Source organism: Myotis daubentonii, chromosome 18 (genome assembly GCF_963259705.1).
Source record: "Myotis daubentonii chromosome 18, mMyoDau2.1, whole genome shotgun sequence".
Taxonomy (NCBI): domain Eukaryota; kingdom Metazoa; phylum Chordata; class Mammalia; order Chiroptera; family Vespertilionidae; genus Myotis; species Myotis daubentonii.
The window spans coordinates 18,740,192-18,766,903 of NC_081857.1; the positions used below are offsets into that span (position 1 = coordinate 18,740,192).

At 42.2% G+C, this 26,712-nt stretch overlaps 1 protein-coding gene across 2 annotated transcripts in view; it reads right to left on the minus strand.

Moving 5' to 3' along the window:
• C18H1orf21 (chromosome 18 C1orf21 homolog) overlaps positions 1-26,712 on the minus strand; it is a 175,821-nt gene that overhangs the window by 65,155 nt on the left and 83,954 nt on the right. For both annotated transcript variants that reach the window (XM_059674294.1, XM_059674295.1), the window contains exon 3: positions 11,496-11,590. In XM_059674294.1, coding sequence (XP_059530277.1) covers positions 11,496-11,590 — 95 coding nt within the window. The remainder of the gene's footprint in view (positions 1-11,495; positions 11,591-26,712) is intronic.

Genomic DNA, 26,712 nt, shown 5'->3' on the forward strand with positions numbered 1-26,712 from the left:
TTTGGAGAGAGGGTAATTAAGTAGATATATTTGTCTCAAGAATCCTACGTACAGGGATTTATCCTAAAGGAATGACTGAAGACAAAAAGTATTATGGAAAGCTACTACCGGCATTCATGTGAAGGTTTTTGTGTGATCTTAGTTTTTAAAATCACTTAGGAAAATACCCCAGGAGCATGATTTCTGGATGTTAGGTAAGGCTCTGCTTAGCTCTGTAAGAAACTCAGGTCCATTATTTTTCCTCAGGAAAAAAAAAGTTATATCTCTATGTACATTAGGAATAAAAACATAAAAAAAAGTTATGGGATTTATGACTGATTTTTTATTTCTTTTTATCCACTTCTCTATTTCCCAAGGATGCTTTTAAGTAATTCAAGCAAGTGACACATTTATAATCAGGGAACAGTTAATTTAAAAGCACAGTGAAATAGAGAATAACAGGAACAAACCAAGTCCAATGGCTATGGCTTGTTCACCTTGCTCCCTGGACCACCAGCTCCTGGACAGCAGATGTTCTGATAGGACGTGGTGTCAGTCATACCAAACCTTGTGAGTGTTCAGACCTCATCACATGGACCGTCTCACTAGAATGCGGAGTTCCGTGCGAACGGTTGGTGTTCCCTGACACTCCTTTCAGGCTCTGCGTGTCTCAGACTCAGGAGCAGTAAAGGAACCCTAGTTAGCACCTGGGAGACCCAGGTTCATGTCAGAACTGCTGCACCCCACTTCCAACAGTGACAGTCTGCTTTGTTTCTGAGACCAGCCCATACCTCATCTTCTAGGCCCAATCACCAGATTCCTGTCTTGTTTCTGGTCTAAGTGCCCTCCACTTTGCAAATCCATAAAGTAGTAAAAAAACCTGGTCAGCCTCCAATGGAGCAAGCCCTCAAATGATCTAGCCATGAGCAGAAGTCTGCCAGTAAATAGAAATCTATGCTATACCATCACACTCTGAAATAAACAACAACAACAACAACAAAATGGAGCCAGCTCATTAAGTTTTGGAAAATAAATACAATTTATTTTCAAGGAAGGAGGAAGTTTGGCACCTATTACCATATGGAGAACCCAGGAAATAAATTAAATTAGGCCGAGCATGAACGGAGCAGGCGGTGACGATGGCATCTTCATACATCTATTGGGAGGTTGACAAGCTAAACAATACATCCCCCTGTCTTTAAAGAAGATGTGTGAATTTTTTATGCCTGGTTATTTATTTCTCTCTTTCCTGAAGGGCAGGTGTAGAATCTGTTGTCAGTATTACCAACAATCTTTTCAAAACAAACAGGGCTGGTAGAGTCCTTATCTCTGTTAGTACTGGGTATGACTTGCTCACAAATAAAGTCCACAAGAAGAGACACATCTCAAAGCCGACTCTTGGAAACATTAACCTTTCTTTCGATATCCTCACCTCCGGGGCATACATTATTAATTTCCGGTAAGCTACCTCACTGAGTTTGCCAACCGATGAGTGAAACTTAGATGCTTTGGTTTTATTTTTAGCATCACGCAGGAGATAAGAGAGAAATATGAACAACCCTCAGAAAAGGCTCACCTCTGCGCTATTGCTCTGGATAGTCTAATAGCGATGGTTGCATCTTAGGTGGCCTGCTCAGTTGTCACTCATTCCTCTCCACTCTGCTGTGCAATGGGGCCCTTTGGGTAAAAAATACCCATGTTTTAGATAAGTCAATCCAATATCTGAAATGACCAAGTGGATCACATCAAATCGAGCTTTCGAGAAGGGCTTCTTTTCACTTCCTATTTCTACTGCGCTTGGAGAAGAGGCCCACAGTCTAAACCCCAGGTATTGTTTGTGTTTGCTGTACTTCCCACAGCTGAACAGGGAACGTTTCAGGGGATAAATGAGCAGCTACCCTTTACCGAGCAGGAGAAGGTCAGGAGTAGCCTTGCACCACAACCTCAGACAGCCCCTTGCGTCCCAGGACAGCATATGTAAAAGCCATCACGTTTTGCAACAATGCTAGGAAAAGGGAAGTCATTATCAACACCCTCAATCTTTCAATTAGATGAGCAGAGGTCTGCTCTAATTATTCTGTAGTTACAAACACTGCAAACTGGTTGAAGAATGTGGCTATCTATAAACCAGAAATTAATGTGCTAAAACAGAAAAAACAGCTGTCACACACCAACTAACCAAATAAGCACACCGTGCTCCATCAACTCGTCACTCAGGCCACATCTCCATGCCTCCTGCTTGAAATCCCTTTCCAAACCTATCTGCCAATGAAGCCTTGCTTTAGTTCAAGGCCCAGCTGCAAGGCCAGCTCTCTGAGACTCTCCCCAGATCTCCCAGTCAGGGTCCCATCCTTGCTCTCCCGAAAGACTTCATGAGGGTCACTATTAGGGACCTGCTGTGTATGTATCTGCTGCCCCTTGAGTTTCCTGAGAGTCGCAGCTGTGCTTTGTCAATCCTTATATTCCTTCAGTGCCCAGACAATGCGTAGTTGACCGCGAGAACTGAAGACATTGAATTAGAGATGGATTCAAGAGGTCTGTTGTACAAGAACCCTAAGAGCATGTTTACGTGCGTGTAGTCGGCTCAGTGGACTAGCATGGAAAAGAGAAAGAAAAAGCCATTTGAAATGGGATTTCAGTCATGTTCTGCTATGCCTAGCGTTTTTGGATGATTATAGTAGTTGCTCCAAAAACCATCTTCGATTCATTGGTTTCTGTATCTGTTGAGTAGAACTTTAACACTGTGCTTTCTTTGTTAGAGAATGAAGTGTGTTTGATGATATGTCTTGGTTCAAAGGGACTGGCATTAACTCTGACTTAAAACCAGAAGAATGCTGTGCCTTGCCTTTGTTTCCACCGCGAAATAGCAACTAAGCTGAGAAACAAACCCAGGTGTCCTGGAGTGACAACAATCATCACTCTAATTGGCAGTGGGCTTTGTGTTTACAAAGCACTGTGTGGGCATGCTCTTATTCTCGTAACATTCTGTCCCTGAATCAGGAACTTTGCTTTTGTTCAACACGTGAAACTCACAAGGCTGACTCGACAATCCCTCATCTGTAGAGAATCAAAGTCTCCTCCTGTCCTACGCTAAAACAAATGGGCACAGTGCCAGAGGATTCTGTAAGACCTTGAATGTGCCTGGCTCAAATAACACCAAAACGCTAGCTGGACAGAGGACATCTCCAAGATCGATGAAGAGGTAGCATCCTTCCCTCTCGTTCCTTCCTTCTGTGCCACCAAAACCTCTACCCACCCGATCTGTTATTCCTTTAAGAAACTAAAAGGTCCAGGTAGATCATGCCGGGGATCCTGATGCTGTTCTTCTAATAATCTGGAAGCACCCAAGGCTGATGCACGAGCGAACAGGAAGTGGGAATGGGACCACTGAGTTAGAAGCAGGGGAACTTTGGGGATGAGTCTCGTGCTAAAGTGATGTCTATGAAGCTGCTCTAGGAGGAAGTTTCTCTTGTCTGGATCAGCTACTCTCGGGACCACCCTCTATCTTCACTTTGGTTTGGGAACCCTCAGTCCTCTAGATTTTTCCCCAACCAGGAATTATCTCCCTCAAGAGTAGACCTCCCCCTACAGCCCATGCCAGGCCCAGCCTGAGCTCAAATCCAGCATACACCTGGAAGGAAGGAGGAGAGGGAAGAGGTGCTTCACAGAGCTGGACTCTGTCTGTCACGTCTGTTTGCTTATTTTACCTTATTCTCAATAGAACCAGGAATGTTTAAATGGTTGGGAAATTGGGACAACTCAAAGTCACAGTCTTTTGTCTTATTTGCTTTCTAAAAATAATTACTTGACCTTCCATTTGAGGACAAACACTCAAAGATAAACAGTCATTGCTAAGATCACAAGGAACAACCTTTAAGCAGAAAGTCAGGTTGCTGGTCTAGTAGCTGCTCTAGAGAGTCACTGAATGAGTAAACATCGTCGAATTTGTTAAAAAGAAGAATTTCAATCGACTCTTAGAGGGCTCCCAATTATGAGAACATCGTTATGGGAATGCGTATATCTTGGTATAATAAACACTATAGATCAAAGTTTATAATGTTCACATGCATTTTATTCCTTACAGGCCTACTCTAATAAAGAGAGTGATATGGTGACTGTGGTCTTGAGTGCTTAGCTTTCCCACTGACCTACAGTGACGAATGGAATTGCTGACTATTCTCTGGTTTCAGGCTGTCAATCAATCCAATGCTTTGGGGAACACTACGTGGGCCTGCTTCAGCCACATGTATTCTGTGGGTCAGGGGCACGTCCCAGTTTTCACCAGCTAGTTAACCACTGCTCCAAGGGGAGTTCTCATAGTTTCTGGAACATTTCCTCTTATCCAACATATCTTCTAATGTCCAAGTCGTAATTTCTGCATCTAGATGCTCTGACATTTACTGGAAATGGAACACATTGGAGATAGGTATGGAGGCTCTTACAAACTCAACAGGCAGAGGGAGAATGTAGTCATGCCTACAGCTTGATTCTACTCTCCCACAAACGCACATTAGAACACTGTTTATTTTGCCATTTGATTGTACTCAGGAGCTGGTGAGTTATACAAGGGTGTTTCCAATCAGTCTTCACCTCTATGCATAAGTATAAAATCAAAGTGCAGCCACCCAAGATATATGTCATCTGATGTATGTCATCTCATTTACACAACAATAGCTGAAAATAGCGAATAAAAAAACACTGTAATACATATAAATCTAAGAAATACCAAAACAACAGACAAACCCATCAATAACAACTAAACACCTAAACAAAAAAAAAATCCACCAGAAAATGATTTATTAACATCTATGGGAGGACAGCTAAAGAATGACAAATGTTAATCAAGGAAAACAAGATAATGTGTTAGTGTATAGGAAGGGGGAGCACTTCACAACTAAAACCGAATGTCTTTCTTTGTCAAGATACTTACTTTGGAGAAACCAAGGGGACTGGATACTACCAAGTCTGGAATAATTTAAATTATTTATATGCAAAGTGTTAACCTACACAAAGTGAAGCTGGATGATCCTTGGGCTTCCCTTTAATTGCCTTCTGTTAATCAGATATCAGAGAATGAAGAAACACCAAGAATACTTATGATAATGAAAAAATGACACAATCCTGTTTATATTATAGATTCCCAAGTAGTCAAAAGTTGGAGCTTTATTATTATCCTACCTTTTTAAATTTTAGATCACACAATCTACTTGTATTTTCTTTAAAAAGTTAATAACATTGAAATTCCCTTTTAGCACCACATCCAATTCAGTCTCATCCTTCTCACCCAATCCAACTCCATTGTTGACAACAGCCAACGGTGGCGTTTTCTATGCCAGAAACTGTGCTGAAAGTTTGCAGGCATATCTTATTTAACTTTAACAACTCCCTGCTAAAGTGGGTTCCATTATTATCCCCATTTTGCAGGGGAGGAAACTGAGCCTTGGCATGCTTACATCCCCCATCAGCTCAGATACCCACTGTTAGTAGTTTTGGACACATCTATCCAGATTTTTTTGTATAGACTCGGATGACAATTTAGCAGAATCTCTCTCTCTCTCTCTCTCTCTCTCTCTCTCTCTCTCTCTCTCTCTCTCTTTCTCTCTCGTCACACATATACATCTTTATATATAGATGTAGATATATAGATAGTTGTTCTGTTTTATTAAAAAACCTTAATTGATATCATACTATACACATCCATTCTACCACTTGCATTTCTCCAAGACAGTTCATAAGCTCTAAGTCATTCCATATAATTGCTGTCTACTAGACTACAGCTATGCCACTCTCCTGCTGACAAGCATGGAGGTCCTTTTCCATTTCTCACTAATAGAAACAGTACTGCAGTGAGAAGTCTTGTGCAAGCTTCCTCATGCACGCAGGCAGCTGCTGGGGTGAATACCCAGATGTGACAGTGCTGGCTCATGGGTGTACCTGTTTGCATTTTAATAGATTCTGCGAAATTGCCCTCCAAGCTATTTACCACTAGTATGTGAATACAGATTTTCCTACAACCACGCCAACATACGATATTATCAAACCTGAAAGTTTTGCCAATCTAAAGGATTATGCTTGAATTTGCATTTCCCTGACTACAGTGAAAGGTGTATTAGGCAATGCCATCTAGACTGGTAATTAAACAGTAAAGGCAGTGAAAGCAGGGCAACATAAAAATGAGTATGTCATTTAATTTTAAAAACAGAGCTGTGCCTTCCATCTCCCATCTTCTGACGTAGGAACGATGCTCCCTTAAGAGAGGAACCACTGGCTGGAACTCCATTCGCCCCGGCATTAACAACAACCTTACAATGCACATCCAAGATTCCCTGGTTTGGTTTCTTATGTGAGTATAAAGACCCTGTGAATTAATCTGAGTGCACAATTTAATTTAACAGCGAGCTTTCAGTACTGTGCCTTCATCAAGACTTTCTAAGGCATTCAATTTAATTTTCACTCAAACGGCTCTCTTTCCACACTTGTGTTTCATTGGTGTACATGTTACTTAACTAAATCGCATAATTACAATGACATTCAACCAGTATAAACAGGCTTGGGAACCATCACACCGGCTCTTGGAAAACATACAATTAACTTGAGGGAGCAAAAGCACAGAGGTGTTCTAGAAAGCAGCCCACCAGCCATCCACGTAAGCACCCCTTTGGCTGCAGTCAGCATCTTTCGGAGAGGAATTTGTGAACCTTCTAATGCAGTGAGTCGGGTAAGAGATCACCCACCGTACTAGTGATGTGGAACATCTTTTCATATGCTTATTGTTAATACCTTAACCATGAACCATTTGTTCATTTCGTTTACCTACTTTCCTAATGGATTATATTTTCCTTAGTTATTTACAAGTGTTCTTTCTAAATCCCAAATATTAATCTTTTGCCACTTATATGTCATAATTATTTTCTCCCAGGCTGTTGCCTATCTATTAACTACTTTTTTGGGTATTTATTGTTTTATAGAAGCACTAATTTTGATCTGATGAAATAACCACTTTTCTTTCTCCATAGCTTTGCCTTTCCATGTCTTATTTAAGAAAGCCTCTCTTTGCTAAGATTTTAAATATATCCTAGGTTTTCTTCTAATACAATAATTTTGTTATTCCCAGTTTTCAAAGGAAGAACTTGAAGTTCAGAAGTTTTAAATATTTGATCAAAATTATAAAGCTAGAAATGACGGAGCCCAGACCCATACTGTATATCTATATGTTATCTCTAAGTCACACCACCTTTCTTAAGAAGGCATTAAAGTCTGAGAGAGTAAAGTAGGATATACCATGTCTAGCAATGCTGAAAATTGGAATTAACACACATCTCTGTAGAGACATAAATGATTGGCATATAAATGATTCCTCATCAGCTTCAGAAAAACAGCACGAATCTCCTCCACCCACAGAAACTGCAGTCAGGGGGCCCAAGTGACTGGAGATCTAAAAACTCCAGTTATAAAATAAGTCATGGGGGTAAGGAAAATAGTGAATTAACATCATAATAACTATGTGTGGTGATAGATGGGTACTAGACTTACTGTGGTGACCATTTTGTAAGGTATATAAATGTAGATACATTATAATCTACACCTGAAACTAATATATGACTGTATGTCAATTATAATTAAGTATAAATTAATAAAAAATTTTAAATACTACTGAGCCAACTACTAGCTGGACCCCTAGGTCCAACTCCTCTTATTCATTCATTCACCCATACATTCAAGTAAACATATTGTATCTCAGGCAGTGGTCCTAACTCCATATTGTGCTTTGCTGGATTTCTCTTATTAGGTATTCCGCAAGTTCCTAAACTTGCTCAAATCCAACCTCTAAATTCACAATGTCCCTTAAATTGTGGTCATTTAGGTCACATGCCTTCTAATTGCTACCAGAAGCGAGCTCCCTGGGGTGGGATTTATGTCTGATGGGCCTCTGAGTCCTCCAGAGCACAGATCCTGGTAGTACAGCTGTCCTGTTACTGCGCCTACTACATTGTCCTGTGAACAGTGGCTTAACTTTCTCTCTTATGGACACACTGTGATCTTTTGAAGGGTGGGCAACAGTGAATAACGAATAATGAAGGGATAAAGGAAGGAAGGAAGGAAGACCTTGTATTTTCAGCAAACACAATCTTCCTAGTGATTGTCCGACTTCATTGAAGATGCTATTTATTCTTGCTGCCACCGTCACCTTTCAGGGTTAGGGGTGGGGAGGCATCACAATCTTGGTACTACCATTATATTCTGATTCCTCTGTTTTTTTGTTTGTTTGTTAATTTCTGTAATGAGTTGTCAACTGTTGTTGCTTCTATTGCAACCCGACCAAATCCTTACTATTCTCCCTGCCACCACCTTAATTCAGGTTCATTGCTTCTTGCAAAAACTATTATAAATGATCTCCCACCTGAGCACCCCACACCAATCCATGTACACGTGCTGCTGCCACACAATCTTTCTCAAATCGTAATCGCATCATGCCAAGGTCTTGCCGAAAACCTCCAAAGGCTCCCTTGTATCCACGGAATTAATTTCAGATCTCTCAGCTAGATATCGAGGCTCTATATTACCTCATCTACATTCTGATTCTAATTTCCCACTGCTACCCTAACGACAATTTCTCTTCTTCCTTTCTATTCCCCAATCAAATAGGACTATGAGCTTTTTATTAAATCTCTTTTGCCTTTCCCAGTTCTGTCACTTCTGCCTGGGGCCCTCGTCCTCATTCTGTCCTTCGAGACCCATTGGAAATACCAGCTTTTTCATGAAGTGGGGTCCGATAACCCAACAGACAGATCTTTGCTTCCTCTGACATTGGCAACACTTTGTACTGCCCTCTTGGTTGGAATAAATCTCACTCTGTTTTGTTTTATTTTTAAATATGTTTTTACTGATTTTTAGAGAGAGAGGAAGGGAGAGAGAGATAGAAACATTGATGAGAGAGAAACATCATTGACTGGGTGCCTCCTACACGCCCCATACTGGGGATTGAGCCTGCAACCTAGGAATGTGTCCTGACCAGAATCGAACCAGTGACCTCTTGGCTCATGGGTCGATGCTCAACCACTGAGCCACACCGGCCGGACTCACCCTGTTTTATTTATAATCATTTGGTGCTCACCTTGTCCACTGCAACACAAGTGCCTGAAGATGAAGGTCAGTGCCTTCCTTATTTTTCTAGTTTTCTGAGTCTAGTACAGAGTCTTGCACACAGAGGCAATCAAAATATTTGTTGAACTGAACTGTTCTCTCAACCTTCCTGAGGCTCTCAATACAAGTAAGGTCCTTACACATAATAGTGCTCAAAACATACTTGTTTAAGTTATTTCATAGTTCCAGAGCAAGATTTCTTGGCGTGTATGTAACACTGACATTAACCTATTCATTTAGAAATCTCTCACTAAATAGCTGAAGGAAAAAGGAAAGAAACACCGACTCTAACATCCTCTATTCTTTCCTTCTGTTTTATATGATAATGCCTAACTCTTATTAGGTACCTATTGTGTACCAGGCATTGCACTCAAAGCCTTACAATACATAACTCATGTCATCCTCCAAACAGCACCATCAGGGGGCACTTTTTCCCTAATTGATGGGTGGGAGATTTAGAATAGTAACTTGATCCCCCAGTGAGCAAGCAAGTGGCAGGGCTGAGATTTGAACCCGGCAGTTTCTGCCTCCACTGTCACCCTGCTGAGCCCCTTGATTTCCTCAGTTTTTTTTTTTAAATATATTTTATTGATTTTTTACAGAGAGGAAGGGAGAGAGATAGAGAGTTAGAAACATCGATGAGAGAGAAACATCGATCAGCTGCCTCCTGCACATCTCCTACTGGGGATGTGTCCGCAATCCAGGTACATGCCCTTGACCGGAATCGAACCCGGGACCCTTCAGTCCGCAGGCCGATGCTCTATCCACTGATCCAAACCGGTTTCGGCAGATTTCTTCAGTTTTAATAAGAATGTGTTTAAAAATACTTTGACCTACATCTTAAAGAAAATCATTCTTTGAAACATAAAAAACTGCTTGACTCAGATCATGTTAATGGAGGTAAAATTCAAGAACTGCTAAATCTATTTCATCCATCTTCCAATGTAAGCTTCAAATCTAGGAGGCTACTAGTTTTCTCAAGCTACATGCCTGGTCCATATCTGACTATGCATGTAGTCCGCACCCTGAAGGACGGACCAGGTGGCCAAGGTGACATGCTCCCGGAGAGCTGAAAGTCATTAACTTTGGAAAGCAGTCTAGAAGTCTCAGAATCAGACAACCATTGACCTCCGTTCTCTGTGGAAGTCTTTACACACTTGAAAACTGCTGCTGGAGGCCTAGACTCTGAGTGGAGGGCAGAGTTCAGGGGTATGGGGTGGTCACAGGTGATCCACAAGTAAACGAGACCAGAAATGTCTGTACCTTTGAATCTACAATCTGCAGAGAAAAAAAGCACTGGTGTAGATATACTGGCCACTGTGCTGAAAAAGGATACACCAGCAGTAAGAGGAAAGGAAACATGTTGAATTGGCCTAAATATGATAAGAGCACCTTGAGGGAAAACTCACACGCTGTAAGATAAAGGTCATTTCTTTCCTGAAGTTTCAGAAATACCAGCATGGGAAGTAGGGATGGGCACTGGGTATTGTGGAACATGACAGCCTTCGATACTCATGCGCACTGAGTTAATATTCTGCAACCTCCCCGCGCTATCGCAGAAGTCATAAAAACAAAGCACATCGCAGAAAAAGGAGTTTAAGTCAAGTGAAGATATTTTATGACATTGCAAGCTTCTTAAAAGTACATTGAGTCGAACATGAAAAAAAAGCAAATAGTTAATCCCACAATAAAACATAAAAGCAATTTTGCTCCAGCAAACCTGAATAAATGCATATTTTTAATGATTTTGAAACCTCTTTTAAGAAATCAGCCAATATGACAATTAACTAAATGTTTTTATAGAGACGGAATATCAAGTGAAAGCATGTCTATTGATTCATATTAAAGAAAAAGGTTCCGGCCTTTTCTGTTTCGGGTCATTACAATTCTCACATGAACTCAATCCCCGTAACACCTTTAACATGACGAATGTGAAATGCTATTTCGATAGAGACCTACCTTGAAAGTACACTATTTTCCCTTGGAAGGCAACTTCCCCAACATGCTACATGCCCAGCACACCCTGACCTGTATAGGATTTAAAGGAGCTGGAGAAAAAGAAAAGAATGGTCCTCTCCCCATACATCTCAACCCTACTTCATGCTTTTCCCTTTAAATCTAAGCATTTTAAAACACTGATAATTTTGCTACTGTTTCCCCTGGAGCTTTCTCCATCAAGATTAAAGAAGGGCTTATTCAGGAACAAACAGGATACAGGAGTCATGGTTGGCTTCCAGGCAAGCTATAAATAGTGACAGCATTTTCAAGAAATCTTATGCCCAGTGAGGGAGTTGCCATTTAAACACGCAGCGCCGATTTTATTACAACGGTGTCACCAAAATGCATTGTTATGTGAGAAATTCAATTCTTACCAAGTTTTCTTGGTTCCTGGCTGCTATTTTCTGCTCCTCTTCTGCCCCGTTTTTCATGTATTTGACCTCTTCCACCGGTTTGATCCTATACTCATCTGAGTACCAAAAAAAAAAAAAAAAAAAAAAAAAGAAGACATTTGATAACTTTTTTCACAAAAGTAGGCAAGTGTCAGTGAGAAAAGCCCAATAGTGTGATGTGTTGAGAACCTTTTCCTGCGCTCTTTATTTGGGGTTCATTTGAAATCATCTGGATTGAACTTCACCAGCCTCTTTCTAAGACGCAAACTCCCCTGTCTACGGGGAAAGCTCGGCGCCATGAGGACAGCTAATGACAGTGGCACCGCCTGGCCCTTTTACAGGAGGCAGAGGGGCCGAGGAAGCAGGCGGTTCCACCTGTGAAACTATTTGGGGTCTGTACACTCAAGGACATATCACGTCATGGTCTAAGGAAGATGTTTCTCCTATGAACTAATATTTTCTTTATGAGAAGGCGAGTTCAAAATACCAGTGGCAGCAATTTTCAGCAGTTCAGGTACACCTAATTTCTGAATTTTTCTTTTGAAAAAACAAAGTACTGTTTAAGACTAAAGAGTTTAATTGATCAACAAACCGATATAAACAATGGGAAATAAATTGTCCCTATTTGTGATCCCCATATTAAATATGGAGCATCCTGCAATTATTTCACATTCTCTACACACACACACACACACACACACACACACATGCACACACTTTCATTTAACCTCTCTATAAAGTCACATGTACAAAGAGCTGTAATTCTAATGGATGTAACAGGTGGGTATATCATACAAGACTGGAGAGCACAGTGGGTCATGGTGAGACCTAAACTTCACAACAGCCAAGGAGAGAATAGAATAAATCCCAATATTGATAAACATCATGAGACAAACTCAGGAAAAGATACAGCAAACGCTCTTTTTCCAGGGCAGAGGTTTGGTGATAACAATGATGACATTTTCATCAGAGTCCTATCAACAGGATATGACTTGAGCAAACGAGGTCCAAAATATGTGTGACTTTGATTCATCTTTAGTCCGATTCGTCAGGGGGAAAAATCACAGAAACAACTGAATTAGAAAATTTCATCAGCTAACAAATTGATGATAGCCTAGCATATGGTATGAAATAATGTCTATAATAGGTTACTTGAAAGATGTCAATCAATAAAGAAGTTTGTATATCAGTTCAGGCAGTTGCAATATATTTTCTTATTGCCTATGACTAATTTGATACAATGACATATTTTATATAATTTCCTGCCTTATTATTTATACCACTTTCTTTATAGTTTCAGGCTTCCTCATACTATCCCTTAGTAGACTACTACCAAAGATACTTGTTATAGCAATATTCCTCCAGGTAATTATGCTGTTCAAACGTCTCTTAAAATTATCACCCTTATGAAAGTAATACATGTGCATATATCTGAATAAAGACTCCATGTTCATGGCTAAGCCAATCGTTTTTTCCACCTGATAATTCAAGGTAGTTATTGCTTTTGCTTCTTTCTAAAGAAATTAGAAAAACTGGTGAGAGGTTACAGTAATGAGCCCTGTAGGAATACCAAGTCCTAAATGTGCTAACAAGTTAATCAATGAATTCTGATCCACAATTACAACACACAAGAATTTCACTTTCCAATTTGATATTCAGAAGAGAAGAAAAGTGAATTAATAAAATCAGCACATTTAATTAAGGACTATTTACTCAGAATTTGGAAAAGCAGTTTTGATTTTTTTTTGTTTTTTAATAAAAAAAAAGGACACTGACAAATTATGCATCCAGTACAATTAGAGAAAGAAAAATAAAGGAAAAAATAATAGCTAAGATGGGCCTCCTTAACTTCAGTTTGGGACATTAATATTTATAAACCATGGTTCGCTGGGATAATTACTAACATTTAACTGATCTAAACTGTGATCTTAATGACTTACAGTGAGCTCTAATTATTTAAACATAAATCACACACACACACAGTACATTTTAACACAATTCCAGTGGATTGTATGACTTTTGTTTATAGGATTCAAACACTCATATGATAGAATGGGGAAAGCACAGCATCTTAGGACCTAAGAAACCTTCTGAAGAACCTTCCGAAAGATGGCCCTTTAGCCAGCTGCAGAGAGAAGCTGCCCTTGCCTCGCCCCGTCCTCTGCCATCTGCCAAGCCACAGCCCACTGCTCTCTCAGCGCCCTTGCAATACTCAATCTTCAGGCTCTTCATCCCTCCAGGGAACACAACTGAACTGAAAGAAGCAGACACGCTATTCATACTTTTCTAATATTTTTTTCTTCAATGAACTGGAAGAGCTGCTGGCTACGTGACTTTCAAAGCAGCATTATCCCAAACACAGGCTTTCTTTTAGCATCAAGGCAGAGTCACCACGAATGTAGAAAGAGGGTAGGACTGAGCGTGTCATCAGCAGCCACGGCTGGCGAGCCAAGGCTGTGTTAGAGGAACGCACTGTGATTGGCTACGAAGAAAGGAAAAGCAAACAGCCACAGAGCCCGACCCATCATGATTACTTACACACACACACTGCACAAAAGTCATCCGGGTAGAAAACAAAGGAGCCAGCAAGACCCTTACATAAGCCACCGTTTGTACAATGGAAATACGTAAAAATGGGCTGTCGGATTTCTCAACGGCACGAAGCTGTCCATCTGGAAACAGACAACTCATCACAAATGTGTCACTCATTTCCATGGCGACGCAGCCCTCAGGACCGGCACTTGCCAACCGGCCTCTGTGCAGATAAAAGAGCCCTTCGGTTCTGACAGTGCAGCCACCACCACTGAAATCTGGTTTCCCTTTTGTTGAAGGCACAGGGGCATCGATGTGGGACTGCAGGCCCTCTTCATCAGCCCGGCCACTGTCCCAGCCCCAGGGTCCTGGCGACAGGACACTGAGCCAACCTGATTAAGGGGAGGGGGAGCAGGATCGTCTTCCTGCAGCTCCCGCACACCTGTTCACAATTTTTCTTTTCTTCCTGTTGGTCTTGTCAGGTGGCTTATTCAAATGCACATCAGAAACAGACTGACACCCCTCCCCATCCTGTGTGTGTGTGTGCAGTTGCACGCTGTGCAAGCCAAACAGATCAGGGGAAAAGCCGTGCTTTGGTGATACTGCTGGCATTTCATCCCTCAGGGGACATCAGAGAGGGGCCAATTGTTTCCGTGGCAGCTCCATCATGCCGAAAACACTGTTTCCCACCAAATGCCGGTACCTCGCTTTTGACATAAAGTATATTCTATGCATGTACGTTTTTAGAGTTAGAAGGGTATTGATTGGCTGGACTGCCTTTAGGTGAGTATGGAATCATCCCCATCTTCTGGATCCCTTCAATTCTTCCATTATGGACAACTTCCTAGGCATGTCCCAGATCTCCCAGGCTTCTCGGATAGATCTGTGACACAGTTACTTTTGTAATCAATAGAACTGACTTGTAAAGGAGTCAATCAGCTAGAGATGAGTACTGCAAGAATTTATAATACCGGAAGTATAAAAAACGTTAACCATTTTCCTAAGTGTACATATTAGATGAGGAAGAAGGAAGAAAGCAGAAGACCCCAATATATGCTGCACTCTGAGGTAAGAAGAAATCTAATAGTTGTATTTTTAAAATTATATGTTTATTCACTTAATTGTGCATTCAGCGGTTGCTTCTTGGGTGTGCCCTGACTGGGGATGGAATGCACAACAGTGGTGTATTGGGACGATGCTCTAACCAACTGAGCCACCCGACCAGGGCTACAGTTGTTTACTAAACTTTCATACCTTCTCACCCAGCCTTCCTTCGATCAGTGGTACATCTATAATAATAAACCCCATCTTTTCCAGACTGCTCCAGTTTCAAAAGTTCCGTGTTCATATCCTCATCTCTAAATAGCCCAGCTTCTGGACATCTTAATGAAATGAGCTGGATGGCCTCTTCGTCCAGAATCTGCATGAAGATTCTCTGGTGGACTATTATTCTATGCTCAGGGAAACATGAGGGCTTGGGAAAGAAGGTACAAGAAGTATTTACAAAAACAGAAAAGCCAATTAAAAGAAACAAACTATCCTGCTTTATAGCATAAACTTATTCCCCTTGGGCTTTTCCATTGAACATTCTGTCTTCCAAGCAAACTAAATTTGAGTCCCCAATTCCTGGTACAACTTCAAATTCTTGCCTACGATCTTTATTTCCTTACTTGGAAGGATGTTTTTTCAACAAATGAGCATTCACAGTGGCGAGGAGCGCAGCCTCTGGAGCTAGAAGACCCAGCATTATGGCCTTGGGCCAGTTACTTTTCCCTCTGTGCCTTGGTTTCTCCATCTGTAATATTTATGGTGCCTGATCTCACACCGAGCCACGTGAGTTATCACATGAAAACAGTGCCCAGTCCATAGTAAATGCTCAATAAGTGTTCGCCGTTGCTGGTTTTGCAGGGAACACTATTTTTAAAGCATAAAATATAATGTAAACATCAACAACTGCTTTAACCAAAAATTGCAACTTTACTGTGTTAACAAATGAGAGAGGAAGTGAGAAGGGGGCTTATTGTCCATAATAAGCTTTTAGTATTTTTTTTTGGACTACATGCCTATATTACTTTATTGAAAATAGGAAATAATTCTGAAAGATTAATAAATAACATTTATTTTTGGAAAAAGAAAAGTGATCCTTATTTAAGCAAGACCCGAGGTACGACAAAATAATGCTCCTCTGTCCTCTTACATATCTTCCCACTATTATTGCCACTGGCTCACAGCCTACAGTGAGGGTACCAGAGTGAACGGGTGAAGTTCCAATTTAGAATGACTGTTTCAGAGTCTAAAGGGTGAAGGCTGCTCTAAAGAAAGTAACTGTGGAAGGAAAACCCCTTTTCTGGAAGGACAAAGAGGCAGGATGCTGGCACTACAAAGCAAGGATGGACAGATGAGGCCATTGCATTAGGAAAGAGCGGCCTTTACTGTGGAGCACTCCATCCACCTCATCAGCTGTTCAAGCCTCCATTGGTTAGTCATTCAACAAACATTCGTGCAACATTTGCTGGGTACCAAGCCCTGGACTTCCTCAGGGGCTCAGTCCTATTGGTCCTACTTTTCCCCCTGCTGGGTTCTCCAAAAAAGAAAAAAAAAGATCTTTAATTTAAAAAATATCAATACGACAAGTACAATGTGGGCAAAACTGCCCACTTCAAGTCCACCTTTGGTCTGTGGATAGCCTCAATGTGAAATTCTTGGCTGGACTATATTTAGGCTTTTGAAAATTTATATTATTCCCCTATCTGGAATCTCCTTCCAATCTCTCAGTTGACTCAGAGGCTATTGTAGCCCAAGTCTCACTTTCTTTATGAAATTTCTTCTTAATCTCTCTGGGCTACAAGTATCTCTTCTGCCTCCAAATTTCTAAAGTTCTCACTTTTCACTTCTAAAATTTGCCCAAAACTCCAAGTTATTTCCTTCACATATGAGGTGATGTAGACTAATGGCAAACTGTTCCAAGCTTAAGATAGAACTGAATCTTCTAAGAATCTCTTATATGTTGGGGCCCGGATGCAGAACACTTGGACCAATTCTTGAGTTCAAAGATGGCTAAGCCACAAAAAGCAGGTGAACAGGTTAGCTGAAAACTTGAAATAAGTGGCATTACAAAGTTTTTATAACTAGTTAGAGTGCCTTTAACCATATGCTTGACTCTGGTGAAGGCTTTACCTAAACTGCAAGCTTCTAAGTAAATATAAAACTAAGCACAATAACATTTCTATGACTGGGAATACCACAGACCAGTGATGACGAACCTATGACACGTGTGTCAGAGGTGACATGCGAACTCATTTTTTTGGTTGATTTTTCTTTGTTAAGTGGCATTTAAATATATAAAATAAATATCAAAAATATAAGTCTTTGTTTTACTATGGTTGCAAATATCAAAAAATTTCTGTGACACGGCACCAGAGTTAAGTTAGGGTTTTGCAAAATGTTGACACACCGAGCTTAAAAGGTTTGCCATCACTGCCATAGACAATACATGACACAAATATAAAATAGTATCTATAGCTTAGATCAAAATTTAGCTTCTTAATCACAGAAAATCACTCTGACTTTGTAAGCCCAGCTGCATTGTACTTCCAAAAGTAACATCTCCAGCCCTGGCCAGTGTGGCTCAGTTGGTTGAGGCGTCCTTCCATGCCCTGAAAGGTCACGGGTTCAATTTCCAGGCAGGGTACATGTCCAGGTTGTGATTCTCCTTTGGGGCGCATTGGGCAGGCAACTGATAGATGTCTCTCCCCCCCCCCACCCCCCGCCCCATCTCCCTCCCTCCCTCTCCTTTTCCTCTCTCTCTAGAATCAACGGAAAACATCCTTGGGTGAGAATTAAAAGAAAGAAAAGTAACGTCCTCATCCAGTGGGGGAAGAGGCCATAAGGCTGTGATGCAACAACCTTAAGCACAAGGTGGAGACTCGGCCGCAGGACCTCACTCCCCATCAGCACCTCTCCGAGTCAGGCAGCCCCGACTGATCCTCACTCTGTCCTCACTTGTAGCAAGTGACTTCGTTCTTGCCAATGCAACAATTATTAAATGATTTGCGGACAACTGCCCATTCTAAATGGTTTGAACATTTCTAAAATAAGGCTTTGGTGCATTTATATCAAATATCAAATACTCTCACTTCTTTTCAGAGTGTGTTTCACATTTTAAAAAAAATTAAAATAAGATGGTGGAAAACAGTATGGAGTTTCCTAAAAAAAATTGAAAATGGAACTTCCATTTGATCCAGCGATCTCACTTCTGGAATACATCCTAAAACCCCAAAAGACCAATCAGAAAGAATATATGCACCCCTATGTTCACAGCAGCATTTTTTTTATGATAGCTAAGATTTGGAATCAGCCCAAGTGCCCATCAGTAGATGAGTGGCTAAAAAAGCTGTGGGACATTTACACTATGGAATACTATGCAGCTGTGAAAAAGGGGGGCCTTTTACCTTTGGGGATAGCATGGATGGACCTGGAAAATACACTAAGTGAAATAAGCCAATCTGAGAAAGACAAATATCACATGATCTCACTTATTTGTGGAATCGAATGAACAAAACGAACTGACCAACAAAGTAAGACCCGAAGCATGGAGGCATGGGACAGACTGACATACCTTGATGTGGGGTTGCGGGGACGAGAAGAGATAAACCAAAGACCTTATACACTTACATGCATAGCCCGTGGACACCGGCAATAGGGTAGTGAAGACATGGGGCAGGGGCTGGGAGGAGGGGGATAGAGGGGGGTGAAGTGGGAGACATCTATAATACTGTCAACAGTAAAAATATATTTTTAAAAAGATGGTTTGATACATTAAGTTCTTCTAGTGGTGTAGAAATATAAGTTGTTAAAAAATAAGCAGGAAAATTATGTTTTTAGACTATATTTGTGGAGAAAAGACGTGGAGGTATCTGGCCATGGGGTTTCTACTGGGGTAGGCATGGAGATTATACATATTTGTCTATATCCCCCGTTATGATATTTCATAATCCAAAAATGTTACTGTCACCAAGACAGCAGATCTCAGAAGCCTAGTGTGCCCTTATTCTCCAGTGAAACCTAATGCTTGTTTATACTGAACACCGGGAATAAAAGGGCTTGTGTTGGTGCTGGCTCCATTTCGTCTTGCTTCGTGTAAAACTCCTTTCAGCACACCCTCCCTCATAAAGGTGTTACCTTTTTCAAAAACATGTTATGAACTGAAGGGCGAAATGGCACCAAATGTTTAAACTGGTTTGATGTTTCCAAGTTGACTAGTGATACTGCATACTTTTTCCATGTGCTGATCGTTCATTTGCAGTTCCTTCTGTGTAGCATCTTTTCGTATCCTTGGCCCTTTCTTTTCTTATTGGAGCTGTAGCGCTTTCCTTATAGACTGCTGTGTCAATAAGACATATTGACTGTAAACGACAGCAACTTATGAACACACTTCTGTCCTGAAAGGTCTGGGAACAACACTTCTTGGTTATAGTTCGGACGTGAGAGGAAGGAAGTGCCTGCTTTCTGTCCTTGAATCAAGTGCCAGGCTATCCTCCACTGTCCTTTCTGTGTTTCTCTCCTTCTTTCCTTCAGCAGTATTTAGTGAGCACCTACTACGTGCTAGGACATGTAGAACTCAGTCCTGGGGCGGAGATAAGAAAATAAGCAAGGAGGGGGTCTAGTGTGTGTAACGATGAGAAGCACATGTGATAAGAACAGCAAGGAGGGAGCCCCCGTGAGCAAGGCTGGGGAGAGTCTTGGAGGAGGTGACACATCCCCCCGGGATTCTGAGGGGCACCAGTGTGTGGGGAAGGACAGGTGCCGGCAGAGGGGACAGTGAGTTCAAAGGCCAGAAGAGCGTGGCAAGCAGGGGCTCCTGGTTGGCACACGGAATTCCTGGGGCCACAGAGAGGTGAAGAGATGAGGCCACTCCAGAGAGACCTGGTGCCAAGTTCCACAAGAGGCAGGCTCCATGTTGAAGGGAAATGACCACCCCCCACCGCCCAGTGTCTCGGCACTGAAGCCACTAATATAGGCAAAGCGTCCATCCTCTGGGCTGTCCCAGCCTTCTCCTCCGGAGAGACCCAACCACCTTCATCTCAGGCTTTCTGCCTCTCTGGAAGAAGGTGAAACATACATGAACCAGATGTTTGAGGAAGCGGAGGAAGGACATAGGAATATGACAGGGAAAGAGCCAGAGAGAGAAGACACAGAGAAGCTTCAGAGGGTGCCATCTTTATCCTGAAGTCAGCTGGGGCGGGGTGGGGTGGGGGGGCGGGGGACTGGTAGGGATGGAGCGGGAGATGCAACAGCTGCCAGACCTAGTTCCTGCCTCCCCCAAAGCACTCAGGTCAGGGAGTGGCTGAGATGGAGGGGGTGGTCTACCCTAGGGGCAAAGGAAGTGCCATCGCACCTGATCCCAGCTCCTCCCTCCACAGGACATACATGGATCACAATGGGTGGATTTAAAGCAGCCGTGGGCAAACTACGGCCTGGATCCGGCCCATTTGAAACGAATAAAACTAAAAAAAAAAAAAAAAGACCGTACCCTTTTATGTAATGATGTTTACTTTGAATTTATATTAGTTCACACAAACACTCCATCCATGCTTTTGTTCCGGCCCTCTGGTCCAGTTTAAGAACCCATTGTGGCCCTCAGTCAAAAAGTTTGCCCACCCCTGATTTAAAGGCTTTCTCTTCTGGGCCTGGCTTTGTGACTTCACAGCTGTGTGCCCTGGAGGCAGGGGGTAGAGCTCTCGGAGTGGCTCAGCGTGCTGAGATGCCCAGTGCAAGAGTGCCGCAGTCCCTTAGCATTCCAGGGTCTCGTCCATGTGTTTGGAGAAGACAGGATGAGAGGTGCCCTCGGCTGTCAGGACCGGAGGGTGACACAGCTTCTCTCACGGCCGCACCTTTAATCACGAAGACCGGACCCCGCAGACCCCATTCTTGAATCACTTAATCATTTCAGAGGCCAGACAATATGTTTCCTTCATTCACTTGGGATTCATTATCCAGGGACCAGGGGACTATTATCCAGTCATTAAGGGCCCCCAACATTCATCTCTGACAAGCGATATAGCCAGCTCCAAGCCAGGCTGGATTCCTGCAGGAATGCATGCGCAACCAGAGCTCTCTATGGGAGGGGTTCATTTCTGTGTCACATCATAATAATTCCCAACCAAGACCCAGGAGGAGCAGAAGAGGCAGAGCCGCACCCCGAGAGGGAGGGCTTGCATGGCTGTGGGGCTGGCAGTTTATCAGGAGTCCCGGGAGCCCTGCTCTGACTGTCCTGCACCGCTGGCTGGCTCTCTGCCCACCGCAGGACCAACTGCTGGGACGCCTGAAAAGTTGGAGGCCAGCTAAGTCCTCCCTGCTGTTCTTAGTGGGGTTCCTGTTACCTTTAATAACCGTTTAAGATAAATGCCAGCCCATTGATAACCTTAATAGTCTTAGTAATCATTCAAGACAAAAGCCCGTCTGGTCCTCTGTCCTGCCCTCTGCTTTAATCCTCATGTTAACCCCGTGAGGCCGGTATTCCAAGCCCCTTTTTACAGTTGCAGAGATTAGTCCCTGATTGGGTGGTCAAGGGGCAGTGGTGGGTTCAAATCCAGGCTGGTCTGAGTCTAGGGAAGAAATGTATTGGTGAGATGATAGAGGCTTAGAGCATGAATGGGTTCGAAAAGGATGTGGACAAAGCATATGTTGATGTCCATCTGATTTGATTTTTTTAAAACATATTTTTATTGATTTCAGTGAGGAAAGGAGAGGGAGAGAGAGAGAGAAACAGCAATGATGAGAGAGAATCATTGATTGGCTGACTCCTACATGCCCCCTACTGGGGATCGAGCCCACAACCCTAGCATGTGCCCTTGACCAGAATCGAACTGATTTGATTTTTTAATTGAGTTCTGACTTAAGTGGATTCCTGTGAGGGAACAGATTCTCAGATAATGACCCGGACAGAGAAAAGCATTCGCACTGGAGCATCCCAGCAGCCCCCCGCCCCCACCCCCAGGCACCTGTCTCACCATCAGGCCAGATGGGCTCCCGCACTTTGCGAAGAGCAGAACTAATGAGAAGATAATATGGCCTGAAGCAAAAAACAAAACAACAACAACAAAAACCCCAACAGCAACAACAAAAAGAAACCCAAGGGGGCTGGGATGGAGGGGAAAGTTTTGTAGATTAGAGAAAGGGGGAGATTTCTGAGGTAGTGGAAAGACAGACCAAGGTCACCAGACTGGCAGAGAGCTAGGGATTCATGAGAGTTGATGCCAGTCCGGTGTAGAGTGGTTTATGAATGGAAGACCTCTTTGGGGTTCTTCGATGCTATTCAGTAAAAATGCAAACTGCTTTTCAATGATCTTAGTGTTTCTTGTTAATACGTCTCTGGATTGAAGCTGGCTTCCGGGGGCAAGAGGGGGATGACTTGATCTGGGTTATACAACCGTTAGAAAATATTCAGTGGCAGTAAAACCATTCACAAGAACAGGAAGAAACTAGATAGAGTCATTTTCAGTTAAAGTCATTCCCCAGTTCACAAGCATCGCCACTGAATCTTGAAAAGGGGAAGATGTGATAAAATAGTGTAGCTTCTCCACTTATGAAAAATATGCATGACTTGACTTTCCCTGCAGAGCTCATGAACGAAAGGCTCGCGTTCATGAAGGAAGGTCCTGGGGTGCTGGGGGAGGGCCCACACGTGGTTGGGAAGGAGGCGGAGGGCTCTCACCCTCTTTCTCTCCTTTCACAAGTCAGTACCTCTTCTCACGGGAGCTTCATTCATGTAAGATGAAAGATCACTGTGCGTCGCCAAGTTATTTTCCCCTGGCCTAGGGGACCAAAGTGTGTTCTGGTGGTGACAAATAATGGCCCTTGGGAATGATGTGTCTGGGAGAGCTGATCGGGAGAGCGATGCAGTACATAAAAACACACCACCTTCCACAACCTGGTTGGTTCGAACAAGCCTATTTTATTTTTATTGACTGACTGATTGAACTGATTGGGGTGACACTGGTCAATATGAACATGTAGGCTTCAGGGTGGGTTCCCCTGCTACAAGATCTGAATATTACACCGTGTACCCACCACCCAAAGTCAAATCTTCTCCTGTCACCTTACATTGGGACTCCTTCTTACCCGACCCCTGGCAAGAACGATATGATTTCACTCACATGTGGGATATAAAACTGAAACTCATGAACATAAACAGCAGTGTGGTGATTGCAAGAACAAGCCTGTTTCAGTAACACATTTGCTCAATTTGTTTATAAACAACGATAGTGGTTTTGAATATTTATCTTTTGGGGAGAGAGGATGAGAGTCATTCATAAGGGCAGCTGAGCAGTTTAATTAAATTCCTGTCATCTAACCTATATGACATAGCAATTTCCAAGTAGGCTTTGTAGTGGGAGCCTGAGGACAGAGAGCTGACGGAGAGGTGGTCCTTAGGACCCTCACCCACCGTGTACATGTAACCTATTTAAAGGTAGACTGTGGTCTCCAATATTGTTAAAGGTAGCATTCCATTTTGCTTCCTAGAGGGATGCATAGTAACAAAAAAGAATCACTGTATCACCTCATACCTGTTAGAATGTCTACTACCAACAGGGTGAGAGATAAGAAGTGTTGGTGAGGATGTGGAGAAAAGGGAACCCTTGTGCACTGTTGGTGGGAATGTAAATGGGTGCAGCCACTAGAAACCAGTATGGAGGTTCCATAAAAAATTAAAAATAGAACCACCATAGGATCCAGCAGTCCTTCTTCTGGGTATATAGCCAAAGGAAATAAAATCACTATCTGAAAGAGATATCTGCACCCCCATGTTCCTTGCAGCATCATTCACAATAGCCACGATATGGAAACAACCTAAATGTAGAAATACATAAAGAAAATGTCATATATGTTTTATATATATATGTATGTATGTATATATATTATTTCATCATGAGAAAGAAATAAATCCTGTCATTTGTAACAACGTGGATGGCCAAATGGCAGAGAAAGACAAATATTGTATGATATCACTTCTATGCGGAATCTAAAGAAGTTGAACTCATAGAAACAGGGTAGAATGGTGGTTACCATGGGCCGGGGAATGAAGGAAATGGGGAGATATTGGTCAAAGGGTACAAACTTCCAGTTACAAATGGCAGAAGTTCTGGGGACCTAGGTACAATGTGGGGACTCTAGTTATTATACACTTGAAAGTTGCTAAGAGTAGAGCTTAAAGTTCTCACCACAAAAAAACAAAAAGGTAACTATGGGGGGTGATAGATGTGTTGACTAACCTTGTTGTGGCAATCACTTTGCAATATGTAAGTATATTCAATCATCATACCATACACCTTAAATCTGTACAATGCTATGTGTCAATTAAATACAAATAAAGCTGGAAAAGTAGGGAAAAAAAAGAACTGTAATTTCGAAGTCTTTGGATGCTTTAAATCAGGTATTTTCAACATGTAGCAAAGTATGACAGGCCTATGCAATTCTATACAACAGGCCATAGTTTCATTTCTCACTCTATGTGGCTAAGACTGAGAACACAGTCATTGAATTAGAACTTAAAAACCGGGTATCCTATGAATCACTAGATAGGAGGGGCTTCTGTTGTCACAGAATGTCACCCTCCACTCCCAACCCGAACTGAAAAACTCGTGGGTCATGCAGCTCGTATTTAATGGCTCCCCAAATACATACCGAGCCTGGCCAGGTCTCACTATCTCCATTAAATCTCCCGAATCCAGACCGCCTTCACCTCTTGCCTTAACCAGCCTCTGTCACTTCCTCCCACTCTTGCCTCTTATAGTCTACTAGAGGCCCAGTGCACAAAATCTGTGCATGGGTAGGGTCCCTAGGCCTGACTGGCGATCAGGGCCAATCTGTGGGGCGATGAGGGGGGTGATTGCCCCCCGCCTCCGCTCACACCCACCGTGGCTGGCCTGGGGCCTGTGGACAGCTCCTGCATTGAGCATCTGCCCCCTGGTGGTCAGTGTGCATCATAACGACCGGTCGTCCCGCTGTTTGGTTGATTTGCATATTAGGCTTTTATTATATAGGATTCACCACATAGCAGCAAAAATATGCCTTTCAATTAAAAACCTTAGTCCACATGTGGCATGTACATTCCAACCCCAGCATCCCCTCTGAGTCTATCACCTACCACTCTCCTGGCATGAGGACCTCAGGCTTCACGCTGGAACCTATCAGCTACCTTCCTCAGGAATTTGGTCCTGTGGTTCCTCGCCTGAAACACTGTCCCTGGGTATTCTCAAGCCTTCCTCCCTTTCTTCAGGTGTCTGCTCAAAAACATCAACTGCTCAGATGAATCTTCTAGGACCAACGAGTCTAAAATAGCTGCCCCGTGACTCTCCCCGTTTTAATTTTTCTCATGGCTCATCCCCGCCTGACAGTGATTAAATGTCTCTCTGCTTATTTCTTGTGTCATCGAGGAGGTAGGCAAAATAAGGGCTGTCACTGTCTTATTATGTGTCACCTCTGCTACTAAAAGCCAATTGAATAATCTCTCAATAAACATTTTGTGAATGAATATTTACCATTTTCAGAGTTCTGTAGGAGCTGAAAGCATACTGTATTTTATTTTAATAATTGGCAATTCAGTAACTGCATTGGGGGAAATAAGGCAAGAAATGAAGGAGAAAAGCTGTGGTCAAAATTCAAAATCTAAACACTCTTTTAATGAGGAAACATTTCTTGAATGAAAGAAGGCAATGGGAAGGAAAAGATGAATGAAAAAAAAGTGTTTAATAGCTGAAACAATAAATGCCAAAAATGCTGGGGGCAACATGAAAAAGAAAATCCTTTTTCATATATAGTTTGACAATTCCTTCTTTGGTCATAGATCAAAATTGACAGTGACATTTACACAGTGAAACACGGGTGCCTGTAGCTAGGAGGGAATTCAAATGCAACTTAGCTGGTCTCCAATGTGGTCTTTAAAATGGAAATGGAACGTAATCTAAATGGAGATTTGTCCCAGTTTGGTTTTGTTTCACAATTTGAAAATATTCATTAGTTTGGTAGACTGCTGTTTTAGTGCCAGGCTTTTTCACTTCAACCTTCATCTTGTACCCTCAACTTTTCATAAATGCAAATATCCATTTACATTATAACTGGAGCATGAACTTAAATTACCTTTAAGGAAGTGGACTGCACACATGTCCCCCACGGCCTTCCTCCATCTTATTTTAATTTTTTTTTAAAGGGCTGCACTTCCTCCTATGCACTAATCCCCTTCCCTAGCATTGGCCCTTCTAAGAGACTTTACTTACGCAACCTTTCAAAAGCCATCAAAGACCATTTTCATTCACAGCTAAAAAATGTGTTGGCAATTATATGTTAGCAGGTTATTATTTACATATACATTTAAGAAAATTCTCACCCTAGAACAGGGGTCCTCAAACTATGGCCTGCGGGCCACATGCAAATACAAATATTGTATTTGTTCCCGTTTTTTTTTTTTTTTTTTTTTTTTTTTTACTTCAAAATAAGATATGTGCAGTGTGCATAGGAATTTGTTCATGGTTTTTTTTTAAACTATAGTCCGGCCCTCCAACAGTCTGAGGGACAGTGAACTGGCCCCCTGTTTTAAAAGTTTGAGGACCCCTGCCCTAGAATATATTTTTCATTGATTCTTGAAAGGGAGGAAAGGAGAGGGAGA